The 15,052-nt window shown below is 37.6% G+C and overlaps 2 protein-coding genes across 2 annotated transcripts; one reads left to right on the plus strand and one right to left on the minus strand.

The window, feature by feature from the left end:
* Nucleotides 1-376: 376 nt before the first annotated feature.
* LOC116202819 (tobamovirus multiplication protein 1-like) lies at nt 377-3,696 on the minus strand. Its single transcript, XM_031534439.1, has 11 exons — nt 3,191-3,696; nt 2,463-2,553; nt 2,299-2,351; nt 2,062-2,154; nt 1,879-1,950; nt 1,675-1,747; nt 1,431-1,476; nt 1,294-1,357; nt 1,070-1,123; nt 896-973; nt 377-790 (listed from the first exon to the last, which is right to left on the minus strand). The coding sequence occupies exons 1-11, from the start codon at nt 3,377-3,379 to the stop codon at nt 698-700; spliced, it is 906 nt and encodes a 301-aa protein (XP_031390299.1). The 5' UTR covers nt 3,380-3,696; the 3' UTR covers nt 377-697.
* A 5,146-nt stretch (nt 3,697-8,842) lies between these two features.
* Nucleotides 8,843-12,619, plus strand: LOC116205193 (probable protein phosphatase 2C 9). The gene is made up of 6 exons (XM_031537704.1): nt 8,843-9,041; nt 9,174-9,296; nt 9,970-10,209; nt 10,968-11,244; nt 11,807-11,961; nt 12,055-12,619. Exons 2-6 carry the CDS (start codon nt 9,258-9,260, stop codon nt 12,193-12,195), a joined length of 852 nt encoding a protein of 283 aa, XP_031393564.1. The 5' UTR covers nt 8,843-9,041; nt 9,174-9,257; the 3' UTR covers nt 12,196-12,619.
* The last annotated feature ends 2,433 nt before the right edge of the window (nt 12,620-15,052 follow it).

Below are 15,052 nucleotides of genomic sequence, written 5' to 3' on the forward strand. Positions count from 1 at the left end.
GCCAAAATAGCTGGCCACAGTTATCGATTCTCTCATTCATATTCCATCTAAACCGCGACTCGGTCATTCGTATTCCTTCTAAACCGTGATTCTGTCATTCGTATTCCTTCTAAACCGTGATTCTGTCATTTGTATTCCTTCTCAACCGCGATCTACTCGAGAAATTGTTTTAGCAGACGTATAATCTGGCTTATCATTAGGATGATAAACAATAAATATAAGCAAGAGCGAAAAGTAGCAGAAAGGGGCAACTGGTCTCTCTCTGAATGCTTTGCGCTGAAGGCAAGGAAGTCGAGTTCTTCCGTAAAACCAAGTAGCTCGTAATCGCTTGATACGCGTCATGAATAAGAAATCTGTTTTAAGCATGTTGCATCCATTGATAAAACACGCATTCCTTCTAGAGCACTTTATATTCAAGAACTTGTGTTTTGGAAGCCGAAACCCGAAGGGTAAGAAAACAAATCAATATCCTACGTCTCTGTCTTCAACCACCAAAACTTCCATAAATCAGAAGTTCTCGAAAGAGATTTACATGAACCCGCTTGGGGAGAGCGGCAGAATGTGTAAACATCAAAATCACTGATCACTTTTGTCTCCCCATTTGCAAGGCCGCCGCCATAGGATGGTTTCGAATGTATTGAAATCGGACCGGGTCTTAATTAGATTTGATGTTGGGTAAAGAACAACCAGCAGCCGCTCATCTGATTGGGTGATATCGATCCGATACCCGCCTCGGTGGCAGCTTCCTTAAGATGAACAGGACCAATGCTGAGGGAATGACCTCCACCAACTGCATCAAACCGAACCAAGAAAAGGAATGGTGATCTCGGATTTTGCTCGACTACCACAGTAATTTTATTAGTTTACCATGAATCGAAGCACTAAGTCGGCTTACGGTGTAGTATATGAGATTCAAGACGGGATGGTCCAGGGTGTTGACGTCTGCATTTTTGTTGAAAGCAGAAATGGAGACCTGAAAAGATTTCAAAATGGAAACTGAGGTCTTCGAGAGTTCCAAACCTCTAGTGATTCGTGTGTTTGCCGAGAATCTATTGAGAGAAGAACTCACCACCAAACACCTTATCAGGAAACAAGTGCAGCAAATTCCTGTCACACAACCGACCTGCGTAACAATTCAATTTCCGGTTAGGTGATGGGATTATCGTAAAACCAAACCCTTTTTGCCTGTGCACCGTCAAGTATGGCTTTTTTCCGGACCCTGAGCAGAGAATCATGTACTCACATTTTTCTTTTTTGATGAATAATCAGCTGAATTAGGACGAGAAAACTAACCTCGTACAATTTCTTTTGACGCCCTCTTGATTCAATTGGGAAACGCCTCAACATGACAAAAAGCCTGAAAGATTTAACAGGGTTAAGAGAAGAGTGAGATATTATAGGACCTATACCTAATATCTTTGATCATTTACCTGCCTCCGTATATCACAAATCCGAGAGCCGCACAGAATGAAACGACTGTATAAAAAATTCAGAAGCGCAGTTAGCATTTAGCAGCCAAAAGCTTAACTGTCAAAGATATCGGAGAAGATACTCGTCATGACCAACTTGATTTCCCTTGAAATACAACATATGAGTTCAACAGTCTGAAAAGAAGACGGGACACATGGAGCAACAACGCCTGATCGATTTAATTGATTGATCAAGTAGATGGACCTGAAAAGAAGAGCCTAGAAATTTCGATTGCAACTTCGTTTTGGGTGAGCCTCATGAATATCCATATGCATACCTGTAGTAACCCCATGAAAACAAGTGAAGGAATAGCTGAAATGTTACAAAATGGAATTCAGTTTCGGGTTTCTTCCCTTAAAAAAAAGCAAAAACGAGTGAAAAGGACGGTAATTTGATGGTTGGTCTCACCTGTACGAGGTAGACGGCTCCATTGACAGCATAGTATGTTGGCCTAAGCTTATTGGTGGGAAGGCTTCTTGCCTTGTTTGACCCCGAAAGAAAAACAATCAGCACATATTTTTCACATAGTGATGAATGACTGTTCCATTACAAAAGAAGGAAAGCGATTGGGGAAAAGGATTCGAGGGGCACCTGTTGATATATCTCAGCCCAAAACAGGACGAGCAACGTATATGTTGAAAAGAACAGAACACCCGGGAGATCCAAAAGAACCATTTCAAGCGCCTGCAAGAGGAGAGGAAGTCGGCCAAAAATTTGATCAGGCGAAATAATTTAGCTCGTATTTTGTTTTCCATTTGAAAAATGAAACTCGAAATGACCAAATACAGCTTCTATATGCGAAACTACAAGCTTCCAAAGCAGGAGTACCTTAGGCCTGATAAGAAACACAGTCTTGTATAATCCGAATGTGACAGCCCGCACTGCCAAATTAATAAGACTATCAGTTTGGACTCCAACGAATCAATGATCGAGTCCAAGATCGAACAAACACAATGACCCGAGAACAGATATAGAGAAAGAGAAACACTTACATCCATTAACAACAAAGTTCATCAAGTGGAAAACCTTCTGTGTAGTCCAACCGTATTCGGGAACTCTCAACTGAATCCGGACTAGTTGCACCTGATGACAAACCAACCAATCAATTTCGGGTTAATGATAAAAATGCTTATCTTTTACCCTTCTGAATTATCATTTATTGCTGAAATGGCAGAATATGTTACAAGCCGTTAGCTTTTCTCTTCACTCAGTAACAGAAACATGCTTTTTTTTTTTTTTCTTGGTTGAAATAGTGACAAAATCACGCTTCTTTCCACTAAACTGTCTTGACATTGAATAAACTAGTCATCGGCAATATATATAGTTCCTCGGTTGGCAATTCCTGACAAGATCTATAGATAAACTTTTTTGTAACAAAAGTTATATCAGACCGAACTGGGCACGCCCGGGTGCAGTCCCCAGCCTTTACCATAGAAGTAGAAGGACCCATGACATGACAACCAAAATACATTCAAATTCTGCATGCACGAAGCATAGTAAAAGACCCCCACAAAAATCATTCAAATCTGGTCCTGAAGATTCTTGTCATACGTTGCATGTGTTTACTACATTCCAAATATAAAATGGCAACGTTATAAAGACATATAATATATATATATATATGTATATGTAATAATGTAATGTCTTTGTCCTTCCTCCTCCACCATCCTAACATAAGAAAGAATTATAAGTTAATAGCTTTGGAAGGCTAAAGACTTACGAGGGCGACGAAGGAGATCAAGGCGTAGGAGGCGCAAAGGGCGTAGTAAACCCCGCGTTGCCAATCCTCGGACTCGTCGATCCGGTCCCACCAGTTGTCGTGCAATGCGGTCTCACTCCCATTGATCAATCCCTCCGATCCCCGCTGCAACAACACCAGCAGGCCCCTTCTTCTAAACGCATACCCCATAGCCCAACCAAGTTCTTCAAGAAAGGGAAGAAGGAAGGAGAAGCATAAGAAGAGGATGACGATGGTGGATCGAAGATGATGAAGACGACGATGAATATCTGTTCATCTGTTCTGTTACAGAGAAAGAGAGAGAGAGAGAGAGAGAGGAGGGAGATGTTGAATTGAACAGAACAGAATGGAACAGAACAGAGTGTTTCGGGGGTGGCAGGGGAAGGACGTGGAGGCCTGGTGAGGTGACACGTGGGCAAGGCCGGGGGAGCTTCGTGGTCACCGGCCCCGGTACGACGTCCTCGTGGCAATATGCTTTGGCTGGTTCCATTGCACAGACAAGAAGAGAACAGCGCAAGCAAAAGGAAAAAGGAGACAAAAGGGAGAATGGAATTGCTTTTCCTATTCCTTTGGTAAAGCGGAAACGGAATTCTTTTCCTTTGCTTTGGGGTTTTCATTTTTCCTGGAGCGGGAGAAGAATTTTCCGATTCTACTTTATCAAGTTTTTTTTATTATAAATGAAATTTAATGGTCTAGTGTAAGAATCGCAAAAAAAAAAAAAGAAAAAAATAAAAAAATAAACAACATGGGAACTCTACCAACGAGAATTGAATCTGGAACCTTATGGTTCTGAATCTGTAACTTGTACTACCGTATCAAGTTTCGTCCTGTTACTTTGCCACATTTCTCCCGAGAAAAATTTCCGAGCCTATTTATATATAGGGTAATAATAATAAAAATATAATATGGTTCTTGCATGGAGTGCCGGCCGAAGAATGGGCTATGTTTTTCTTAGCGGAATCAATTAGGTGACTTTGGTAATATACTTGTGATATACGGTCACAAGTCTTTGGAATTATGGGAGGAAATAGTTATGTATGATAATACTCGTTCTAGTTCGAAATTTGTTAGAAGGATTTTTACATTCACGCATATCCCATTATTAGTGAAAAAGATTATCATTGTCGAGTTCCTCTGTTATTATTTATACTCTATTGTCGTAGACATGGAACTTGATCGCAGAATAAAGAGACATCCTTCGATGCAAGTCTATGATGTCCAATGCAACCAACCACCTACTATGTCTTCACAAGAAAGAGGGTGTAGTGAGTGGCACCCGTTTGAGAATCTAGAGGTTTCATGTTCTATTTTCGCTAGTAAAATTTTTTAATTATAAGAGAGGTCCATAGACCTAATATACTACAAAATAGAAATAATGATACAGGCAATAAAAGGGCATAAATAGCTCATATATTTCGATTTTTATTTTCAAGTATTACGTTCACAGACCTCCATTTGTAACAAATTTTTTTATATTATAATTTGTGTATCTATTTTTCTTAATATTAATGAATTTTATCCTAGATATTTGTAATCGATAAGGAAAAGTGGATCCTATAGATTCAAAGTATGTGTTATTTGATAATAATAATAATAAACTATCATCCATCGACTATGGAGATCAATTTTCCACAAACAGTCCTGGAATTGCAAGAAATGTCCTCATTTAACTCTAACTCTAACTCACTTAATTTTTATTTTAAATTGTAAATTTGTAATTAAAAACTTTAAAAATTATCATAAAAATAACATGCATTTTCTAATATAATTTTGACTTATTTGGAGATCCTCCATTTTATTATGTACACATATTACAAAATCTTTCTTTGATGTTCTTTTTTTAAAATTATTACAGATTTCTTTAGTGATTGATTTTTTTTTGGGATAAGTTCTTACTAATTGAATTACATCTTCGAATCTTAGAATTCGTGGTTTGTTGTTTGAAGTGGTCAAAATGTTAATGCTCCTCGCTAAGATAATTAGAAAAAGTCATATGTTTTGAGTATGAGAACAGCAAATTTTAATTTACATACTAGTAGTTTAACAATTAAATAACATTTTGTTTAGTTGATCTAATAGGAAATAATTAATCCACATATATATATATATATATATATATAAAAAGTTGTAACCCATTTAAGGGTAAAAGAGTAAATAACTTAATAATTTATTATATTATATTGAAATTGAATAATATTAATTATTACAACCTATTGCCTACTGAAAAAAATTATTACACCCTATTAAATAGAAATGGAAGAGTAAATGTCTTAACTCTTAATACATTATTAGATTATATTAAAATTGAAAAATATTAATTATTATTGTTGAATAATATTAATTATTATTGTAAATAAATAAATAAATAAATATATATATATATATAAAGTTGTACCCCACACTATTAAATAGGGGTAGAAGATTAAATGTCTTAATAAATTAGTATATTATATTGAAATTGAATAATATTAATTATTATTGTTGAATAATAATTAAAGAAGATATATCTAAAAGAACATCAAAGAACAATTCTAATTACTTATTTTATAAGCAATTGCTATTCTATTGATAAATGAATATACATAATCTTAAAGAAATTAAAAATGATTGAGCTTACTTAATTAATTTTAATAATCGTCATTAGCCTTATAAAATTAAATTAAATTAAATTAAATAAATCCCTCATCGAATTGATTAGTCATTCTATCTAAAACTATTTAGATTTACAAAACTTAATATATGAAACACGAGTGATAAAATTTCAAGTTTCATGGGGTGTACAGAAAGGTAGGATAAGGAGAAATTCAAAATTTCATACCTATGAAACTAGATCCTAAGAACTACTAGAAAAATAGAAATAGGTAAGGTGTGCCTGAAATTTTAAAATTGTCGCCCGAGCGCTTCAAACGTGACGCCTTTACAAGTATCCACACCGACTTCATCGACGAGTCTTCTAGATTGGCGATGCTAGCAGCAAACTCTCGAAAGAAACGCCAGTGCGACACCTAGAATTATTAGACTAATTGGATGTAATGAGTTGAACAATTCAACTCAATTCTCCCCATTTATATACACACATGCATATCCTGTATATACACGTGTATATACCCACATCTATGTTATTTTTCTTTCCCATTTTCCTGAACTTCGTGTTTCTTTGTTTTGATTATTGATCAGTGCTATGTGCTTTCTGATGTTTGGAGCACTCAAAGCAAAACGTCTCCTTGAAATCTTTACCCAGTAATCTTTTTCCTCTTCCGCTGAGTAGCATTCCTGCTAATTTCGGATATGGGATTCAATTGGGATATGCCGATTTCGCATCAGGGATGTGTGAATTGCACATTCACACTCTAAATTTAAAATTATTGTTTGATTAATCCATTGAAAATTTCACAAGATATTCTGCAAATAATAAGATGGATTTACGACTGGTACTTTCTGAAGTTTTTAGGTAGAGAGTTTGTGATTAATTGTCTCCACAGAAGGGAATTAACGTTTTTATTGGGTTTTATTCACAGATTGCTGAATCAGATTTTACAATGATGAAATTGGAAGCCCAGAAGACAGGAATTATTGCACTATTACTGAAGTTCTTCTGGTATGTATTCCGATAGCATTCTTACGACAATTTCTTTTTTCACAGGAGATATTTGTTAATATTCTTATTTAGAACAGTGTAGAGGTTTTGATGTCCATATCAGCTCCTTTATCCTGTGGGGTAGCCTACCAACATTGAGTTTTTCTTCAGTGTATTCTGTGTTTATTTTTAACTATTTCATGTTTCAGGTTCCTACCCACTTTTCTTCCTTCCCATGAGTTTTGTTTTATCTTAATTTGCACCTAGTGAGTGAACCCTATCAGTAGGGTCATAAGACGTTTCTCCCAACTGCAAGTAGGTTAGTTCCAAAAGATAATCTGCATTATCATAATAGATTCACACACTAACACTGGGTTCTCTTAAATCGCAGGTATTGAAAAATACTCATACAAAGTATTTTTCACGGTCGCTCTCTAATTTCCTTTCCACATTTGCTTCTTCATGAATCTTATCTTTTTTATCAGGTCCTCCAACAATCTTAACTTCTATGTCCGGCAAGAGTCCATCGCTCTGAGTCTAATAAGCAAGTATTATCATTAGGAATCTTGGCCGAAGAGAGGGACGTAGGACTAAGGTCAAGCTGCAAGGAGAAACAAACCAAATTGCAGGAATATCAGCGTAGTAATAATTGTATTTGGATCTTGCAATTTCATTTTTCTTTTCCCTTAGTGATGGTTAAACTTTGTGCCATCTGATCATATAATTTTTCACACTTACACTATGATCACTGAAATGGCAGGTATTAAAAAATATTCATACAAGTATTTTTCACTCCCACTCTCTAATTTTCTTTCCACATTTACATCTTCATGAATCTTTTTTATCCGGTCCTGCAACCCATTTCCACTCCTTTTATCTCCTGCAAGAGGCCATTGCACGGAAGTTATTGATGGAAATTTTGCTTATGTGAAGTATCATCCTTTCTGCATTTTCTGATACTATACCCGTAAGAAAGAATTACGATAAATGTACATCTCACCAAAAAAAAAAAAAAAGTTCTAGGAATGATCATGTCCTCTGATGCTTTCTATAGGCACATTATAGGCATATTATAGGCACATTGCAGGCTGCAGTGTTGCCTAGCAATTTCTTTAACCATTTTTGTTAGGATGGACACAACTATTAAAAATCTAAAGGTAATAGTACAATAATTTGGACTATTAAATCAAAAATTGAGTTTGACCCCAAGTACAGAAGCAATCACGCATGCGCAAAACGTGAGGACCTCGCAATTATTTATGCATTTTTGATCAAACTCGAGAAGTTATAATTGTAAATGGGAATATTGTAATATTTTATACTGTTAATCCACTGATCGAGTTTGTTCATAGGCTCCAAAACAATAATTTGGACCGATAAACTGTTATTCGAGTTTGCTCTCAAGCCCGAAAGCAGTCACGCATGCGTGAGGGCTAGTTTTAATTAAAAAAGAAAAATCTCAGCGTAATTACGAAAGTATTTTTTTTTATATATTTGATACTCATGAAAAATAAAAAGTGGTTGAATAGATAATTACTCACGACATTAATATTTGTATGAATATTCTTTTATTGTATACAAATATTCTTTTATTGTATCACGATGAGAGGATATTATGCGAAATTATTTTTTAACAGATAAAAAAGCATAAAAAATAATTTTTTTTTGCGCAAAAAATACGGGGTCGAAGCCCCGAATGGTTTCCCTCTTCAATGGATGGAAGATTGCCGGCATGTCAAAAATTGTTAAGAAGGAAATAATGGGAAGTTGCTTTTGGTCAATGGTCTGCCAGCAAAGCAGGTCAACAGTGAACACAGTTTGAAAAATGGGTTGACTTCCAGCCCCAAAGACGAATCGGGGGCAACACTAACGTCCCCCGGACGGTGACAGATACCCACTCCAACAGTCACCCCTTTTCTTTCTTTTTTTACAGTTACTGCAATGGTGGTCGGGTCGTAGGTTAAGATTGATGTCTGAGTGATGGCATTAGGAACAGAACAGCTGTAAGCCTTCTCTTTCGGACAAACAAACAAACAGAGACTCTGTCAGTAATGGAACAAACCGCACCCAACCCCAAAGTCAATAAGGGCAACCTCTCTCTTCCCTTTGCTTTTGCCCCTTCGAAGACTCCCTCCTTCTTCTCCTCTCTGCTTTGCTTTGCCCGAATCAGACTCTCTCTCCCGCTCTCTCTCTCTCTTTGCGACTGTAAAGCTCTGAGCAGAGCTTCTTGATCGCTTTTGGAGGTCGATCTGTCAGGTAAAGCCTTCATCTTTATTCCGGATTTCATGTCGTGGGTGTTGTCTCGTTCTTGCTGTTGCCGTCTTGGGATTATCGAAGTTCTTGGTCTTGATTCGGGGCTGCGATAAAGTCTTGGGGGGTTTTTGTCAGGTGCGTTCGTGGCGATTTCGATGTCTTTGACGTCAGCGTAGGAGGGTACATGTTAAGTGGCAGCGCAAGGAGAGGCTGAATTATATGGACAACCTATGCTGCTTCAATTCCTTGTACTCCCAGGTGAGGCCAATTCTGGGAATTCAACCCCTTCTGCTTTGATCATCATTTCATCACTGGTTGAATCTTCTTGTACTGATGATGGTATTGGTTGCCCTGCTGCAAAATGTGATCTGTGTGCTTTGCTTTCTTCTGGTCTTCTGTTGGAGATTGGAGCAGCTGGGGCTTTCTCTGTTAGATGTCAAGATGGAATTCAATTTTCGTTTTGGTTTGACCGTTGATTGAATCTTTGAGGTTGATATCGAAAAAATATCTTCTTTAACTGAACGAGGAAATGGGTGTGTTTGATTGTTTACTTTGATTTAACTTATTTTGAGCTCAGCAGAATTCTGCGAATACCGAGGTTTTGAAATGAGGCATAAGTGAAATAGCAAGGGAGACTGTTAGAATCTTGCAGGCGTGAAAATTTCTGGAATGAAAAATCATCCTAATATGATAGGTTGCAGAAGCTTTATTTGCAAGTGTAATTAGGATTTGGGAACCTGGGGAACTTGCAGAACTTGGGATAACTCAAGTTGCTGAAGAGAAATTTCAGGCTCACTTGGTCTCCTTACCCTGTGATAAAAGGGTGCGGTACCACTACTGTCCAGACCTTTATCAACAGTAAAATGTTGATCAGGATTATCATTTCAGAAATTTCTGGATTTAAGGCTTAATTCGGTTTTGTTGAATTCAGTTGGTAGGAGGAAGTTCCTCATGTAGCTCGGGCAAGGGGAGAAGCTCCCATGCCCCGATCAAGTATGGTTTTAGTTTAATGAAAGGGAAAGCCAATCATCCAATGGAAGATTATCATGTGGCTAAGTTTGTCAAAGTCAAGCATCACGAACTTGGGCTTTTTGCAATTTTTGACGGACATCTTGGAGACAGCGTGCCTGCGTACCTTCAGAAACACTTGTTCTCGAACATCCTTAAGGAGGTAACATCATCAGCTCTATGCTTTTCTGATACTTCATCAATGTTTGTTACACCAACCCGGAAACTTCTTTCCAGCAATGCTTGCAAGTGAGGATTTGATTGATGGGGTGAACTTCCACAGAACCGGACTTTCAATGGTAGTCTAGTGAAGTCCAACCAATTGGGAGAGAATCAATAGATTCCAGTCTGGAGGGGTAAATACCTAGAGAAAAAGTAAAACTGGGGAGGGATGGTTACACAATGAAACCTCAATAAAACTTTAGAGGGGACAAAGGTTGTAGAAGACTTTTCTCAGATATTCAGCAAGTTGAAGGGTCTGTGCAGTTGGAGAAATAATCCCTATATTCTCCAATTTTACGTTTATATAAGCTTGAAATATAAACACAGGAAAACAAAACTTTCTGATTTCGGTCAATGATTTTTTCAATTGTCCAATCATGTAAGGGCACTTTCAACGCTCTTTACCCTTTATTTTCTTGATTTCTCAACTGAGAATTTTATTTGCAAAGTATTATAGAACCAATAGGAGCCTGAGGAAGTGATGGTGGGTGCAATGCTGCAGGGAGACATTGACCCGTTTCTAGATCGGTTTACATGGGGACTGTCGAGAGCAATGAAATGAGAGAGCGAAAGAGAGTTCTTGACAAGAAAAAGAATAGGACGCCCTTCAACCTAGCCTCATATTGTTCAAACTAGCTCATCCTTACATAACTAGCATGTTCTTACCATGCCTAGTAATGCTTCATAAAATCATTTCAGGAAGAATTTTGGACCGAACCAGCCCGCTCCATTGCAAAAGCGTATGAGAGAACAGACGAAGCCATCCTCTCTCACAGCCCAGACCTAGGACGGGGTGGGTCCACAGCTGTCACTGCGATCCTTATTGATGGGTGCAAATTGTGGATAGCTAATGTTGGAGATTCACGAGCAGTCCTCTCGAGGAGGGGTCAGGCAGTTCAGCTATCAATCGACCATGAACCGAACACGGAGAGGGGCAGCATCGAGGATAGAGGTGGTTTTGTCTCAAACATGCCAGGTGATTTCCTTCATCTTAATATCAGTGTTATATTATTGGCTCTGAGATTCTTCAGGAGGAATCTATATATATTTTTTCCTTGCTCTAATGGACATTATATTAGAAATACACATACCGCGGTTGTGTTTTACTCTTATTGAAGTAGTTAGTTAAAGTTGTGTATGAAAGCCAACAGTTGCTTCTGTTTTTTTGTTGGTCTTTCTAGATTTCAAGGTGGCTTTCATAGTTTTAATCTTAATCTGAAATAGTACCTCTGATAGTGTTAGTTTTATCAATCTACTCTTTCTATTCTCTTGTAAAATCAAAGTCAATCTTCATATTTTGGTGTCTTGAAGAGAGCTTGCTTTTTGCAACCATGAAAACAGAAGAGCCTTTGGTTTTATCGACTTTTGACTAAAGGAATATGTATGACTTAAAAGTCCCTTTGCACTTCTGGGTAAAATCTCCGAGTAGCAGTTGCTCTCCCAAGAATGCAAAAATAAAGAGCTGGGAGGAACAGAGCTTTCAGCTCTATGATGTGGACTGTTCAAGCAATTGAATTATTGGGTTTTTGATAAACCAGGGGATGTTGCCCGTGTGAATGGACAGCTGGCAGTTTCTCGTGCCTTTGGAGACAAGAACCTTAAGTCTCACTTAAGATCTGATCCCGATATTGTAAGTGCTGATGTAGATACTGACACCGACATCCTCATTCTTGCAAGTGATGGTCTTTGGAAGGTCTTTTTCTCTTCCCCATACGATCTTCTTAATCGTTTGCCTTCATCAAGAAATCATATTTTACCTTTTGGCTGTTTTTTAATGATTGTTTAGGTCATGTCTAATCAAGAGGCAGTTGATATTGCGAGGAAGACAAAGGACCCGCAGAGAGCTGCCAAGAACCTCGCGGCGGAGGCACTGAATCGGGACAGCAAGGACGATATCTCCTGCATCGTGATCCGTCTAAAGGGCTAAAAGATAAACAGAATGCCCCAAAAGGAAGATTCAAGAGGTATTGTCAATGTATACATATTGATGTATCCATACCTTGATGGGGGATTTGTATATTTTTACATGGGTCTATCAATTATTGCATGCGTTTGCAATTCTTTAGACCAAAAAGGAAGAAAAAGGGAAAAGTTTGCTGCATCAGATTTCCAATTTGCAATATGGTTTCATAGGGTCTTAAGTTGGTTGTAAGTCTCTCTACCCTTTTGCTGCAAGATTCGGGTTCTCGCACTCCGGTTTGTACAGCTTGTGGTTGCTTTGATTCCTTGTAGATTCATGCAGGGTTGATTCTGTGTAATTTGCATACTCGACTCTTCTAGAAGCCGCGCAAACACGGTTGTGGATATATAAATTATCAGTAAATGGTGATGCAAATAATTGTTTTATAGAACGATTGAGCACAAGACGGATCAATTTATCAATGTTGCAATACAGAATAATCCCTACATTATATATGTCTAATGATAGGTCGACTGTGGTCTGATAGTGCCAATTTTGGATTCAATTTCCTTGTTTAGATCGATTCTTACGACATCCAGGTCAGTCACATACAAGGGTCTGGCAGGATCCTCATAATTCAACTCTGGTCTTCCTATTATCCGATGGCTGTTGCTATGAAGTGAGCTTATAGCATGCATGCCCCGTCCGATGATGATTTCTTCCATACGTTAAATCTAATTGAGAAGTGCCTCCTTGAATGGCCTTTTGATATTCCGGATATCTGCCCATCATGTATCGACCCCATGTACACAAGACTCGGTAAATGGAGGTCGATATGGTTCTTGTTATTTATGGTGGTCCAGAAATTGGGAAATCGAATTACCAATAGATTGGTCATGAAATGCCTGCAGATGGGCGGGACAATAATGGACAGGCCCCAGGCCGATGATGTCCCTGTGAGCATCTATTAACTTAGGTTAATAAATAATTTATTGTGCGGCTAAATCATCGCGGCAAACTCGCAGAATCCCTTAAGAACAACCGAAGCCGTCCGAGTGGGAGAGGGACCCCAGGCAACCTTGGGGCTTGCAGAACCCGAACCGTCAGCTCCGATGATTCCTCTAGGTCTAGGTAACAGCATTTTATACCTGGAAGTGAAAGCCGATTTAACTTCCAGTACTACAAGAAAAGTGGTCTATAGAGACACGCTCGATCGGATCGGAGACCCATCTAGCAAGCGTCACTAAGCCGATCCCGTCTTCTGCGGGGGAGGCTGACGTGTCAGGATTAAAAAGGCTTTGGTCTCCCATTGGTTGACTGATTAAGATTTATCCTTAATTGAGAATTGCTATTTCTCCCTATTGATTGCGCCGAGAATTCTGTCGAAGGATACCTGTCATCCGTCTCCGTGGGGTGCATTTAATGCTGTTGTTATACTCTTTTTTTTTTTTTTTCTCTTTCTATCCAAATTCCTTCTCTATAAATCTTTCCAACATCCTATCGAGAAAAACAACAAAATCTGTCCAACATATTAGTCTACAAAACAGAAATCTTACATGCTTTCTTCCAATTCAATGTGATCAGAACTTCTATGATATTTAGTCCAAGCAAATGAGTATAAAAAAACTTCTATAAAACACTGGAAGACATGATTAGTCTTAAGAATACATAAAGTTGTAGAAATTACAATAAAGTTTGAGCGAAAATAGAGAGAAAAGACTAACGTAAAAAGATATACTTTCAGTTTGATACTATAGAAAATATAGTTTCTAATTTCATCAGAAAATTTATACTTATTATTCACAAAAAAACTATAAATGAAATGATTATGCAATTCGATCTAAATTCAATTTAAGGCACAAAAAGAGCGGAGCGCTTATAATACATATTCAAAAACTCTCATTATCAAAATTAATATACAAGTATTCCTTATCAAGACAGATTAAGTCAAATTGATTGTACATCTTCTTATTGCCCTTTTGCAGAACTAGGCCATATAATTGGCTCATTAAACTCCATTAATTGCCTTTTGCATATAAAAACTAAGAAAAAAAAGTCGGTTCTGATTTTCAACCTCTACCGTTGGATTAAATTTTGTTCTCGGCCTTTTTCATTTAGTTTGCTTCTAATATTGTAAACATTTTTTAATAAAAAATACTGACGTAACATTCTATTCGAATAAAAATATTTTGTACAAATTAAAAATAAAAAAATATGAAGAACAATAAAAAAATGAGAGGTAGAGAGGGAGGGTGGTGGGGTCCTCACCATTGGCTACCACCACCCCAGTGAGGCTGTCAGTTGTATCGTGGAGAGGCAAAAGTGGCTGTTGGTGATGCCTCATTCAAATATAATTGGGCGATCTTAGTCCGAAAAGAAACTTTTTATTCTTTAATTCTCATTTGTTTGAATCTAGACAAATTCGTGAGTTTCAAGGGGGAAAAATAATATTCATAAGTGGTCTGCTAATGGTAATAAGTAGCACGCGGGAAAGGGCAAAAACACACTAAAGGGCACAAACTGGTTTGAGGTAAAAAGGGCAAATACTGGTAGGAAAGAAAGAAAGAGAGAGACGGTAAGTCATTAAATGATGACTGACACGTGGCTAATATTCATCTCTCGAAGGAATTTTCGGTCCCAATAATTTAATGAGTATCTGTAAATGAATAACAATCAATGAAAATATTTATAAATGAGAATCTGTGGGTCACTTGTGAAGTTAATTTTTCTCTTTTGAGCATTATGATTGAATATTATATGGTCAAATCGCTGAGTAATATGCACCTTATAATTGCTTCAACGCGGGGGAGGAGATAGCATTTCTCAACCTTAATTAATTTTTACCTAATTACCTAACTTTAACCAGATCTAACAGCTGGTTTCT

Source organism: Punica granatum, chromosome 4 (genome assembly GCF_007655135.1).
Source record: "Punica granatum isolate Tunisia-2019 chromosome 4, ASM765513v2, whole genome shotgun sequence".
Taxonomy (NCBI): Eukaryota; Viridiplantae; Streptophyta; class Magnoliopsida; order Myrtales; family Lythraceae; genus Punica; species Punica granatum.